General features: G+C 41.8%; 1 protein-coding gene and 1 long non-coding RNA gene across 4 annotated transcripts; one reads left to right on the top strand and one right to left on the bottom strand.

Annotated features, from left to right (window-relative positions):
- Positions 1–1,073: 1,073 nt before the first annotated feature.
- Positions 1,074–13,460, bottom strand: LOC117757651. Its single transcript, XR_004613170.1, has 3 exons — positions 13,147–13,460; positions 5,870–5,871; positions 1,074–1,411 (listed from the first exon to the last, which is right to left on the bottom strand). It is a non-coding gene; the product is annotated as an uncharacterized LOC117757651 (long non-coding RNA).
- LOC117757650 (high-affinity choline transporter 1-like) lies at positions 3,225–12,641 on the top strand. Of its 3 annotated transcripts, none has more exons than XM_034578986.1 (9): positions 3,225–3,474; positions 9,169–9,361; positions 9,473–9,586; positions 9,720–9,875; positions 10,105–10,253; positions 10,544–10,687; positions 10,784–10,937; positions 11,119–11,336; positions 11,874–12,641. In XM_034578986.1, the coding sequence occupies exons 2-9, from the start codon at positions 9,178–9,180 to the stop codon at positions 12,405–12,407; spliced, it is 1,653 nt and encodes a 550-aa protein (XP_034434877.1). In that variant the 5' UTR covers positions 3,225–3,474; positions 9,169–9,177; the 3' UTR covers positions 12,408–12,641. The 3 variants fall into 3 exon arrangements, with proteins under 3 accessions (XP_034434877.1, XP_034434876.1, XP_034434879.1); XM_034578985.1 differs by lacking the exon at positions 3,225–3,474 and adding an exon at positions 6,842–7,053; XM_034578988.1 differs by lacking the exon at positions 3,225–3,474 and adding an exon at positions 8,557–8,573.
- Positions 13,461–14,119: the final 659 nt, after the last annotated feature.

Below are 14,119 nucleotides of genomic sequence, written 5' to 3'. Positions count from 1 at the left end.
CTTCATCTATAAAGCACTTTTCAAAACACAGCTATGAGGTGCTTTGCAACTTAAACAGGAAGCATTGAAGGCAAATAAAATAAATTTGAATTAGAACTTACTTGGGACAATAGATGATGAACTCAATGGCTGGACTGACCTTTGTCTTCCATCAGTGGAAAGCGCTACAGCCAGTGATGGTGTGTGTTATTACAGAGAAGCTGCTGCCTGGGGGGAGGCTGGTCGGGTGCAATGAGGAGTTGTGCACTGACGTCTGGGTTGAGAAGAAATGTGAATCAATCTTTAAAGTCGTCTGTTCCTTCTCACCTGGTGAACAACTAGTCACAAAGTCAAAAACATCCTCCTCTGAGTTCCCCAGGTGGATTTTTTTAATTGTTAGGGTGCACCCACTGACAAGCACATGAGGCTTTACCACAGATTGGACACATAACGGGAATGAAGGCTCCAGACTCGGTGTCAGATGAGTGGGAGGTGTAGTGAATGGCTCCGGAGCAGCAGGGGGAGCAGTTGGATCAAAATGGCCCTCGGACAGTGGCCCCGTCGCTCTGGGACATGGAGGGTAGAACTGGAAATGTCCATCTGGGTCCTGATGTAATTGTTGCGAGGACTGTTGTAGTTAAATGTAAGCATTAAGAATATTGTGTGATGTAATATCAATATGCTCAGATTCCTCAAACTGCGTATAGACTGTATAACTGTATATGGACAAGAGTTTGGGTCATTGATTGGATGAATAGCAAACTTTTGGATTTGACACACAGTTCTTCAACCAACTGGTCTTCTGATACACCTAATGGGACTGAGATTATTTGGGAGATTGGGAGACAGAGTAATTTGAACATTACTTAATGTTTGTAGGATTTGATCAAAATGTCCTCCTGTGCCTGATTTTGATTGAAAGTCCATCACATCTTCGCTTTTGAGATTCTCCTGCAAAGAGGAGACGTCCTAATATCTGCAACATGTGATCAAAGATGGCGACGCTTTGACAAACTCTAAAAACTGGATTCGTGACATCAGGCGTCTCCAGTTGTCCACTGAAAAGCTCAGAGGGTGAAGCCGGCAGTAAACCTCGCTGCTGGGGGCTCGAACACGGACGTCCCGAGAGAAGACTCCACTTCAGTTGGTCCAGACGCTGTCAGCTGACCCGTACATGTGGTCGATGACTCCCCCCCCCCCGAGTTGTTACACTCTGCTGAGACATGGCATCCTGACTCATGCCAGATGAAACAGGGGACAGATGTTGAATTGTCTCACCCTGCTGAGTTATTGATAATTGCTGGGCCGTTAAATACGAGGGCCGGTGACACATCTGGAAACAGCAGAGTGGTCTGTATGTTGTTTGATGGTGGCGCTGACTGTGTTGGCTCTAATCTGGAGGTTGGCAGCAGGACACCGGTTTGCTTCTCTGCTCGAGGTGGATGAGAAACAGACGCGAGGGTTTGGAGCGTTGGTTCCACTGTGTTGTGGGATTTTCTGGGTTCGTGGGTAAGGATGATGTGGCCTGTAAATAAAACAACAACAATTCAGTACAGTGGAAAAACAGAAACTCCACAAATGCAATAGGAAGAGGATCAAGTTAAACAAACCTACCAATATTATTGTCAGGTAATGTTATGGGATGCACTTAACTTCTCCATTCATCCATCCATCCATCTTTTCACACGCAGTTATAAAGTAGATAACTGTTTTCTAACATTTTATCGATATTTAATAAGAACATTTAAAGCTCAATGGCTCAAATAGCTACATGTTATATGTAATTTGATAACCATAGTGAAGAAAACACACAGTAATATCATCCAATCACTTATCTCATGATTATATGTTTTTGGGCCTGAGCAGGAAGCTGTTTTAAGCATGAAAAGCTCTGGAAACAAAGCACAGTAATGTAAGTACGCTGCATTCGAACAGCAACGGCCAAGTGGGAAAACAAGAAAACCCTCCAGGAGTGTACAGTAACTCAAGATGTCGGCGAGTCTAATTAGTTTGATTTTAGTCTAAATCAGCGATTGTTTAACAAATGAAAACGGAATACAAATAGCTCATATAGCTTCTAGTGATTTAACTTTGCCTTGCAGCTATTTTGTTGTTTGTTGACGTTTTTGTCGTTCTTTTTTAACCCGGGGAGAAACTGTTAAAAAATACCTCAGACGTACGATAACAAGTCGGAGACCAGCTTGAATGTTCTTTTTCCTCTGACTCGATTGTTCGTGATTACCTCTCCATGTGCAAACTATGGTAATAATGCACTTAACAGTATGATGTGAACATGGAGATAAAGAGCCAGGTATTTCCTGCAGGAGCCTCAGGTGTGGAAATCAAAACAGAGATAAAGCAGAGTTAATGTCATAGATATATAAAAATATATTTAGAGTTGGTATATGAAGATGGAGGACGTGAAGGCATCCTAAAAGTGCCTTGTGGCTGGCTACAGTATCGGTCATGGTTTCTGCTGATTTTGCTTGTTCTTATCACAGAGTTTATTTTTTCCCCGCAACTTTGTTTTCAGTTGGAATTTGAGGTCTTGATTGACAGCTGAGGTAGACTCTGGCTCCAAATGACAGCAAAAGTGAAAAATAGGAGAACCCATGTCTGGAACCCATATTTTATTTATCATACAAGTATATATATATTATATGTTTTTTTAAGTTCTTCGTTTTTATTTGTGTTGCTTTTAGCTTTTTGAACAATTTAACATGAGGAAGCGAAGATGCTTCGTTTATCTTTATAAACAGTCTATGTTTGATTTTCATCAGCAAGTTAATGCTAATATTGCTCTGTATCTTTTCCAAGTGTAAATAAGCAGCTGTTAGCTAATATTAATAACTAATAATTAGTTGCAGCAACTTAAAGTTGTAATGTGATTGTAGTGTTGCCCCGAAAAGGCAAAACAAAAAAACAAACAGTTAATGCAAGTTCAAATATTATTTTTCATTCATGTGCTTATATTAAATAGACTCATCATTTGTTCTGTATGCTTTGGCCTTCAACAGAACATGCACTTGTGGTCATTTGTTTTCCATGTCAGCCGTGCTTCTCATATTTCCAGCTGTACATTAGCCCATATGTTCCTCCATTCATGCATCCGCTGCATTCAGCCGTGGGCTCCCTTTCAGACAAGGTCAAGTCATCCCAACATATGACCCCAGTGACTAAGCACCCAGAACAATCCCACACAGTCATGTGGAAGTCAACAGCAGCAGACTTACCCTGTGAGCTCACTGTGGGCCGCCTCTCTGAGTCAGTGCGGTCGGCTCTGTGATATTCACTTTGGGGGGAGGTTTCCTTCAGACGAGGTCGCCGGGTCAGACGAGTGGCTTGCGATACCCCGTCGACGGCCTCATGTGTCAGAGCGGGAGTGACACTGGAAGAGGCTGGGGTCAGCGGCAGTGAAGGGTAAACACTGTGCAGCGTGGATGATGGTACCAGCGTTGAGAAAGTGGTGTCAGCGGAAAAGTTCCCCAACAAAATGTTCCGACTGTTGATGCACGTTGAGGCAGAGAAAAACGTCTGCGGTCCACAAATACTCAGAGATACTTAATGACGGATCTAATGTGAGTCCTATCTGTCCTTCAGACCCTAGTGGCAGCTGCTTGAATTCTTTCTAAGGGTATGTCACAGTTTTTTAAGAAAACAGTGCATTCATGTATGTGTGATGTTTGTATAAAGCTAATGGAGTTTAGGCTGTAATATAGCAAGTTAGGTATGAGAACAAGTTAAAGTACAGTGTATTGTATGCCACAGATGTACAGTCTTCTCAAACAGGCCTTATCAGACAGGTGCAAGACTGAACTGCGATGTGACGCACACACACACACACAACAACCAACTTCAAGATTAAAACCAGCCAGCAACGGCTACTAACAGTCACTATGTGAAGGCCACACATTCTCCCACATATTCAGCCCAAACTGCCCCTGCCCCACCCCTGTCTAACATACTGCATTTGTTTAGAGTTCAGTTTCATTGCCATCTTCACAGACACACACACATTAATTCTTTCTGTTCAGGTACAAACATGGTGCGAGTAAAATCGATCCTTTTCGGAGCTATAGTGTCTAATTATATTATTAAAATCCTAACAGTTGTCAGACTAATTCTGCCAGGAAATACATCTTGCACCCTCACAGTCCTACCATCCTTGATGTAGGGATTCAAAAAAATCTTCCAAGAGAGAAGAGAAGTTGAGGGCACTGATATTTTTGGCACGAGATTTGTTTTTGAAATAAGAGCAGGCATCTATGAATGTATAACAGATCGGGTTGTTACTCGGCTTGAAAGTCTGCTCTTCAGACCTGAACTTTAATACATTCTCAGGAGAAACTGGTAAAGTATAAGCCTCTCTCCCTGAAGGCTGTAGTAAAGCTTGTTTGATCAAAGAGTTAACAGCACTGTCTGTCCCCTCATGTCTCGCATGCAATGGAAAGGTCCACAAACTTGGCTCCACACTGCAAACAATTGTCATGTAAATTAACAGTTAACTGCAGGGTCAACTGTTAACTGTTATTTTACAGTACTCATACTGTAATCCACTTTACAGTGTGTTACCGTAACAAAAATCAACTGAATTACAGTGCATTGCTGTATTTTCCTATTTTCCCAGTAAACTGCTGGCAGCAGGGTTGCCAGGGATTTACCGTTTTCTTACTGTAACCTTAATTTACAGTTTGTCCACATACTAAAACACACTATAGTGCTGTATTTTCTTATATTTACAGTATACAATTAGCATCAGTCTGTACATTATTGTTTTAAATGAAATTCAAAATAATCTCAAATTGGATGACAGTCAATTCCTATAAATTTACCAAAACCTTGGTTCGCTATTTTGATGTGATATTCTGTACAACGTACACTACCGTTCAAAAGTTTGGGGTCACCCAGACAATTTCGTGTTTTCCATGAAAACTCACACTTTGATTTATCAAATGAGTTGCAAAATGAATAGAAAATATAGTCAAGACATTGACAAGGTTAGAAATAATGATTTTTATTTGAAATATTAATTTTGTTCTTCAAACTTTGCTTTTGTCAAATAATGCTCCATTTGCAGCAATTACAGCATTGCAGACCTTTGGCATTCTAGCTGTTAATTTGTTGAGGTAATCTGTAGAAATTTCACCCCACGCTTCCTGAAGCACCTCCCACAAGTTGGATTGGCTTGATGGGCACTTGTGCTCCCACAGCAGCTCAATGGGGTTGAGATCTGGTGACTGCGCTGGCCACTCCATTACAGACAGCATACCAGCTGCCTGCTTCTTCCCTAAATAGTTCTTGCATAATTTGGAGGTGTGCTTTGGGTCATTGTCCTGTTGTAGGAGGAAATTGGCTCCAATCAAGCTCTGTCCACAGGGTATGGCATGGCGTTGCAAAATGGAGTGATAGCCTTCCTTATTTAAAATCCCTTTTACCTTGTACAAATCTCCCACTTTACCAGCACCAAAGCAGCCCCAGACCATCACATTACCTCCACCATGCTTGACAGATGGCGTCAGGCATTCTTCCAGCATCTTTTCACCTGTTCTGCGTCTCACAAATGTTCTTCTGTGTGATCCAAATACCTCAAACTTTGATTCGTCTGTCCATAACACTTTTTTCCAATCTTCCTCTGTCCAATGTCTGTGTTCTTTTGCCCATATCAATCTTTTCTTTTCATTGGCCAGTCTCAGATATGGCTTTTTCTTTGCCACTCTGCCTAGAAGGCCAGCATCCCGGAGTCGCCTCTTCACTGTAGACGTTGACACTGGCGTTTTGCGGGTACCATTTAAAGAAGCTGCCAGTTGAGGACCTGTGAGGCGTCTATTTCTCAAACTAGAGACTCTAATATACTTGTCTTCTTGCTGAGTTGTGCACCGGGGCCTCCCACTTCTCTTTCTACTCTGGTTAGAGCCCGTTTGTGCTGTTCTCTGAAGGGAGTAGTACACACCGTTGTAGGAAATTTTCAGTTTCTTCGCAATTTCTCGCATGGAATAGCCTTCATTTCTAAGAACAAGAATAGACTGGCGAGTTTCACATGAAAGTTCTCTTTTTCTGGCCATTTTGAGAGTATAATCGAACCCACAAATGTGATGCTCCAGATACTCAACTAGCTCAAAGGAAGGCCAGTTTTATAGCTTCTCTCACCAGCAAAACAGTTTTCAGCTGTGCTAACATAATTGCACAAGGGTTTTCAAGGGTTTTCTAATCATCCATTAGTCTTCTAAGGCGATTAGCAAACACAATGTACCATTAGAACACTGGGGTGATAGTTGCTGGAAATGGGCCTCTATACACCTATGTAGATATTTCATTAAAAACCAGACGTTTCCACCTAGAATAGTCATTTACCACATTAACAATGTATAGAGTGTATTTCTGATTAATTTAATGTTATCTTCATTGAAAAAAACAGTGCTTTTCTTTGAAAAATAAGGAAATTTCTAAGTGACCCCAAACTTTTGAACGGTAGTGTATACTGAATGATTAAGGTTTAACTAAAATGCAGCAACCAAAACATTTATAGAAAAGAGGAGACTTACAATAAACAAGATCAATTGATTAACCTTTAGGGACTCCGTAGTATTTTAAAGAGTTTGACAATTATTTAAAGAATGATTTTTACCTCCAGCAATATATGGTGCAGATCCAAATAAGGGGACTGTTGGGCCTTGGCCGAGGTATGAGCACTACTAAGGGCCATTATGGTTTAAGTTTTTAAAAAGTTTAAAAGTTAAGTTTAAGTTTTAAGATTTTATCGGCATTGTACATGTCCCACGTTGGACTCCCCGACAGGGTTTATGATCAAGCACATAGGGTTTTGTTTTAGCTTTGAATGTGGATGTCAAACGCCTGTTAGCAAGTAGGTGGAGCTATGTTGGAATAGCTAATTCTTGGTGGAGCTGCAACAAGATAAGGGAAGTATGCTAAGTCAGAGAAGAAAACGCACTTTCCAACTTTTATTGACATTTTGAAGAAGGAGTTAACTTCCCCCCCTTCTCGATCTCCCACCACTCTTTCAGGAAGAGAGATGAAGATTTCAACCCTTCTCAATATTTTCTGAAGCCACTACAGGTAACTAAACAATTTAATAATACATTTTTGTGTAATAATACATTTCAATATGTGTGATAGACACATTTTAATTTTCCGTTTATCTTTTATCATCCCTATAAATGTCAGAAAGTTTGTTCAACATATCTGCAGTATGGTGGTGGAGCAGCTAAAGAAAAAGCTTCGGTACAGAGATTTCCTTTTAGGAATGTTATGGAAGTTTTCTGGAAGCTGGTAAAAAGGAGAACTCAGGTGATGTCTTATGCAGAAGGTTTTAATGTAGACTGCATCAAGGAGACCAGAAGGTGAAACAATATACAAACGTCAACAGAGTTACATGAGCAATTGTCACCCCAAGTCTGAGGATGTCTCCCACAGCATCCCAGTATATCTTCCTCTACTTGCGTCACCCATTCTAACAGCACATCCATGAATGGCTCGAATTCCTGTCCCTCTCTATTTTACATGTAGGTGTTCGCATCCTATTGGATAGTTAAGTCTAAAGTATTAATTCCTAAATCCCATTGTGTCCTTACGTCTTGCCACTGGTGAAATACGCAAAAGAGTTGAAGTTGGTGAGAGTTGGTGCCTCTCTCTCTGGGGCACCCCAAAAAACTCTTCTCCATCTTTTCCAACCTCCTTGACCCCCACAGTCCCCCTCCTCCTTCCACCCTTCTACCAAGCCACTTTGTCAACTACTTTACAAAAAAGATAGATGACATACGCTCCTCATTTTCAAATCCACCTTCTGTAACATTTCCATCAACTTCATCTTCATCCCCTTTGCTTTCCTCTTTCATCCCCCTGTCTCCCAATCAAGTTCTTACCTTGGTAACCTCCGCCCGCCCAACCACCTGCCCCCTTGACCCCATCCCATCTCACATTCTCCAGTCGATTGCTCCTGACCTTCTTCCTTTTCTCACCCATCTTATCAACACTTACCTGTCAACTGGCTGTTTCCCTAACTCTCTGAAGGAGGCAAGAGTAAACCCTCTCCTGAAGAAACCCACCCACAACCCGTCTGAAGTAAACAACTACAGACCTGTCTCTCTTCGGGACAGAGCGAAAGGGTTATGTGTTTGATATTTGCTGTAGAATTCAGAAAATGCAATGTCTGTATATTTGTTCGTTCATTACACTTTGGACTTGAAGCCAGCAACATCGTATCCGCTTCATTTATTTCTTTTCCCCTGTAATGGAAAAAAAACTAAGTCTAGTGGAGTGTGGTTGAAACCTGTTTTATAGTTGAAGAGTAACTTTTTGCATATCTGTCTAAGACTTTCATGACCTGAAACCTATATGACCCTTCTATTACTTATTGACTGTCCAGGAACCTGATGGAAACGTTCAGAACCAGTCTGAACTGGCTCAGACAAACAGCCTTAGTTCTCCTATATAAGATCCTTGCATTAGACTCCATCTTCACTCTGAGATCCCTGTGACTCTCTGTGTTGATCCTTTCTGCAGAAAGCCCCGATTAAAGACAAATTTGGTGTTCCAGCCTCTTGTATTTTCAGATTTCCATCACACCCCTTTTATAGGTAAGGACAGTATTTGTAATGTGGGGGCTGCACGCCAAGTGTAGAGACGACAATGCATTGTTGGTTGATCCTTTATCTATAACCTGACTTTCAATACTGCTAAGAGAGAGAAGGGAGTATCTGTGCAATCAGATCAGCACTTAGTTATAGATATGATTGATAAAAAAAACCACTGTTTTATATTTGTTTGTCAAGGTGAAAAGAAAAATATCCCAAAACATTAAGAAGTGCAACAGAAATTCAGTTTCTTGACATTTTCTTTGCATATATTTTTAAATGATCATCTAGCATTTGCCATTAGTTGGCATACATGCTTTGAGACATTTTTAATATTCCATAATATCTATTTATATAATCAAATATAGGCTGTATTTAAAATGAATGGAGACTGGGTCTGAAAAGTAAAGCCAGCATGTAGGAGGATTAGCATAGCAAAGATGCGTCGTACATATTTATACACAGTCTTTTGTTTAAACCCTCTAAATCCCCTGTAAAGTGAAATCTGACTGTTGTGTATTTGCTGCAATGAGTGCAGTCTCTAATTTGTTCAACGGGAACATGTGAATGTTTGATTGTCTGGGTCCCACTCCGACAGTAATCGGAGATGGCAGGAAACTGGCTCGGGCTGCTGTCGATAGGCCTGTTTTACATGTCTGTACTGGGCATCGGCATCTGGGCATCCAGGAAGTCCAAACGCGAGGAGAGGAAATGCACGGGCAACCGCAGCGAAGTTGCGATGGTTGGAGGGCGGAACCTCAACATCTGGGTCAGCATCTTTACCATGTCAGGTAAAATAATAATCATGGCAATGTTCACATCATAGCTGAACGGGACATTTAGTGCTGTTGTAATAGCAGAATTTCTTTCTCATAGGCTGTATGTATTCTTCTGCTCTGCAGCTACTTGGGTGGGAGGAGGCTATATTCTGGGTAATGCTGAAGTGGTCTACGATCCAACCAAGGGGCTGGTATGGGCATTGGGGCCCCCTGCTTTCGCTGTCAACATGATTATAGGTGAGTGAGGTCTGAATGACAGAACTGAAATTGTGTTTGTTCATCATCTTGAGTAACTTTTGAAAGGCGCTTGAGGACGGACCAAGATAAACAAAGGTTTAAAGTTCAAATCTGTCTGTTTGCGTGACTTCAGGTGGACTGTTTTTTGTCAAACCTATTCGCTCAAAGAATTATGTCACCCTCATGGACCCTTTTCAAGAGAAATATGGCAACACAGTGGCCGCTGTTCTCTTCATCCCTGCTCTCCTGGCAGATATTTTCTGGATTGCATGTATTCTTGGTGCACTGGGTAAGTCGGACACAACAACTTCATGGATGCATGTCTTACAAATTCATTACGTGGAAAACAAAGGATGAAGTGAGAAGTATGATGCAGTGCTAACGTACATAGATCTTTGGGGCTGCGATACTGTCCTCATGCTTTTTAACAGTGCAAATTACATGAAAACGTTTTTTTTCTGTTGAATTATGGATTATTCTAAATCTGTGCCTCACTCTGAGTATGTTTGCGTTCACAGGAGGAACAGTAAGTGTGGTACTGGATATCTCCTCGTCGCTGGCTATGGGCATCTCTGCTAGTGTTGCCATCACATACACATTGATGGGAGGACTGTACTCTGTGGCCTATACTGATGTCGTCCAGCTTGGCTTGATGTTCTTTGGTTTGGTATAAATACGTTTTGCATCAAATATGGTTTTCGTTATTTTAGGTTGTTCTTATCACATTGATGGATGTTCAAGTGTAAATTTTAGTTTTAGTTTTTTATTCATAGTCATTGTGAGTACGTTAACATGCTGACTTTAGTGTTGTCTGAGTTCTCCTTTCACGGGCTTCCAGAAAACCTCCATTACGCTTACCTCAAAGTACAGCTGTGCCAAAGTATAGCCAACAAAACCCAATCAATGCGAGTAGTATTTTTATCCCGAGTATCCATCCTGTTTTTCTCGTTATTTCAGTGGCTCTGTGTCCCTTTTGTCCTGACGAGCGCCTCCTCTGCCAACTTCACTGTTGCTGCCGTCACCAAACTACACCAGGAGCCGTGGGTCGGCAAACTGCAGCTGGAAGATTCGGGTCGCTGGGTCGATGACTTCCTGCTGATAGTAAAGGACACCGAATGGCGTCATTAGGCATTTATTTGTTTCACCAACATTAACTCTGTTGCAGTCACCTAACTGAGTGAATGTCTTCATCCCAAGGCCGTTGGAGGGATCTGCTACCAGGCTTTCTACCAGAGAGTCCTTTCCATGGCCACTGATGCCCAAGCCAAGATCACCTGCTATGCAGCAGCAGGAATATGCCCACTGCTTGGAATCCCATCAATCCTCATTGGGGCAGCGGCAGCATCTACCAGTACTTAGTCTTAACCATCTTATCATTGCTTTTACTGTCTTTAGTAAATAGTGCACCTCCCTTGGTATTCCATCATGGGTAATTGTTCTATTCCACACAAATCAAACATCTCTAACCAAATCAAACACACAGTCCTATTATTCATATGTTACTTTTATGACATCTGCTTAATATGTGTCAGATTGGAACCAGACCAGTTATGGTTCACCCAGCCCATATGAAGAGGGCCAAGCTGGGATGATCTTGCCGATTGCCCTTCAGCATCTTTGCCCTTTCTACGTCTCACTGGTCGGTATCGGAGCGCTAGCTGCATCTGTGATGTCGTCCGTCGACTCCGCCCTTCTGTCTGCCGCCTCCCAAATTGGTCGGAATATCTTCAAGAACATCATCTACAAACGGGTAAGGCTATTTTATTGTCACCTGCTGTCCTCTAAGCTTTTTGGTTTGACTATCTGCGCACGTTCGACCTAAAAGTTGACTCATTGAATACATATTGACTTAATGTGTTATAATAAAAGGGATTCTTTTTCCATGTTTAACCAATTTAGTTTATTGAGCTGCAACATGAAATTTCTCCACTGGATGTCACTAAATCTTACACACTGCATCTTTAAAAGCACATCATGTTCGACTGTTTTATTCTTGTATTGTTACATGCTAATACAGATTGGAAACGCGCATTGATACAGCATCTGCACAGCCATGCAACAACAAGTATACTGTGACAGACTAGGCCACATTAAGAGTTTTGGTAGCACGTCTTCAGGCCCTGCAAAGCTGTGGCTTAGAGCTAAAATGGCTAATCTACTGATTGAATGATGGGAAATGAGTCAGAAACATGACACTGTAACAGGCTGATGTTCAGCATTTAATTATTAGTGTTTAATTAATAAAAGTAACTTGATGGCTCATATGTAATTCTTTCCGCTGTTTCAGGCATCAGAGCAAATGATTATCGTGGTGGTGAAGGTGTCCATCGTCCTGTGTGGAATAATTGCATCAGCCCTCGCCATGACATCAAGGTCGATTCACCTGTTCTGGATCCTCAGCGCTGACATCATGTATTCAGTGATGACGCCGCAGGTGACTTGCACCTTCTTCTTATCCCAGTGGGTGAACCAGTACGGGGCCTGCTCTGGCTTTGCGTTGGGGATACTGGTGAGAGTTCTGGTGGGGGAACCCCTGATGGGCCTCCCGGACGTGCTGCCCCTGCCGTGGGACAGGATCCAGGAGGACGGTCACCGGTACCGATTGTTCCCTTTTCGTACCGTCATCATGCTCCTCACCATCGCGACCATTTTACTGGTTTCACGACTGGCTGCATGTCTGTCTAAAATGAGGCTGAGAGCAAGTGATGCGGAAACGGACACAAACCTACATTCCATGGCACCGATCCCGACAGAAGTGGTAGAAGACGAGAGGTCAGAAAAAGAACAGCCTTTATTCTCCGAAGAAAACAGTGAAGCATAAACACTCATGGTGTTTAATCCAGGATTTATTTACGAGGGTCAAACAAGCTCTGACACTCGGGGATCACTGCATGTCTGAGACATGTGTTTAACAATACTTTACTGAAACACACAGCAAATTGATTGAGTTTAAGGCGAATGTTGGGCCATGGTGGACGTATGAGCTCTACTGGGTGCCCTTTATTCCAAGTTTCATTAAAATCAGCTCATTGCTTCACTGTACAATAAAGAAATGTCATGATAATAAGTCTAATATTACTTTTAAATATATGTGCTTTCAATTGATAGTTGTCAACAGAGGCAGGAAAGACAAATTGGAAAATCTTATGTCTCATGTGAGTCAATAAAAGGCTAAAAACTGAATGAATAAACTAAAAGAAATGTGTCTCATCAGTGGGACTATAACAGAATGAAGCCGTGTGTGATAAACTGAAATAATGATTAAGTGTTGAATTTGAACATTTAAAAACATCTGTGGGATTGAGGATTATCTGGAGAAATCTGCCTGGACTCAAATCCGAGGGTAAGAAAGGAGGCAGAGAAAAAAGAATAAAGAGAAATATCAAAGCACTGCTGTTAAGTGCTCATAAAGGCTAAACAACGTGGGGCCCACTCAGAGTGTGAGAGGGGAGGAGGTGGTGGCCCCGGGCCAAGTGAGGTGGAGATGTACAGAGGACATCCTCAGTGCTCCAAGAGGGTTAAAAGAGGAATGCTGCCTAATTGGACTTTGAAGATTTTACCTTTGAACTCAGGACCTTCTGTCTCTTAAGGGTAACAACGGAGGAGCTTGTCCCACAACGTAACAACAGCGGAGCATCAGCTCAGCGGCTACCACACGCAGATGAAACCGTAGGAAGGTGCCGAGGATGACGAATGTGGACAAAAAGAAATAGAAAAGGTCTCGAATCAGTGACCGTTCAAGTTCAAGTTTATTCTGGTCATTCCAGCCATATGTGAAACATCCAGTGGAAGTGAATTACATTTCTCCGGCCCCGTGTGCACAAACAATTAAAAGACATAACAAGATGCAGACTTACCTGTAGATCACAGGTGGAGCTGATATTCGGCCATGCTCTCCAGCACAAGCTCAAACTGTCAATTAAGCAGTTTCTTTGTATCAATTTTAACAGGTTCTGATCTAAAATAATTAGACTTCTGGATATGAATAAAAGGCACTTTACATATATATAAGAAAAAGAAAAAAATGGAAGTAATATAATCAAACCCTCGTCCACTTGCTCTGAGTCTCAGGAGCTGATCTGTGTCAGCAGTGAGAGTGCTCACCAAGCTGCTCCACCTTTCAATAATGATCCACGTTACAGGTGTGGAGCAGGCACACACACCCACACACGCACATGCACGACAAGTGGCAACCTGCAGAATAAAGCAAATGTACCAAGCATGTTAGTGTTTTTGGCAAATTGTATCTGTTCCAAACCCAGCGGGGACAGTCCGCCTCAAATTTGTAAAAGCAATAATTCAAAAAGTTTGTGACACTTTATTTTTTGTTTTACGGTCCTGCGTACGAGGACATGAGGGTTGTTCTTTTCAGTAAAATGTCCTCCATTTGTGCCTATTTACTTTTGTTCTGAAGATTGTGAAAGACTTGAGTTGTGCTTCAGGGAGGAATTGTTTATTTTTTCACTGTTTTCTTTTGATTTATATCTTGGAGCAAGCTGGCACAAGACTTTCCGTGGGGATCAATAAAATCTC

This window comes from Hippoglossus hippoglossus, chromosome 23 (assembly GCF_009819705.1).
Source record: "Hippoglossus hippoglossus isolate fHipHip1 chromosome 23, fHipHip1.pri, whole genome shotgun sequence".
Classification (NCBI taxonomy): Eukaryota; Metazoa; Chordata; class Actinopteri; order Pleuronectiformes; family Pleuronectidae; genus Hippoglossus; species Hippoglossus hippoglossus.
The sequence above is the reverse complement of the archived record's forward strand: the minus strand, read 5'-3'. Positions and strand labels throughout refer to the sequence as shown.

Excerpts from the sequence above, each read along its gene's own strand:
- LOC117757650 (XM_034578986.1), top strand. The coding sequence starts at position 9,178 with ATGGCAGGAAACTGGCTCGGGCTGCTGTCGATAGGCCTGTTTTACATG. Across the intron at positions 9,587-9,719 it reads CGCTGTCAACATGATTATAG|GTGGACTGTTTTTTGTCAAA; the intron begins GTGAGTGAGGTC and ends GCGTGACTTCAG. Across the intron at positions 10,938-11,118 it reads GGCAGCGGCAGCATCTACCA|ATTGGAACCAGACCAGTTAT; the intron begins GTACTTAGTCTT and ends AATATGTGTCAG.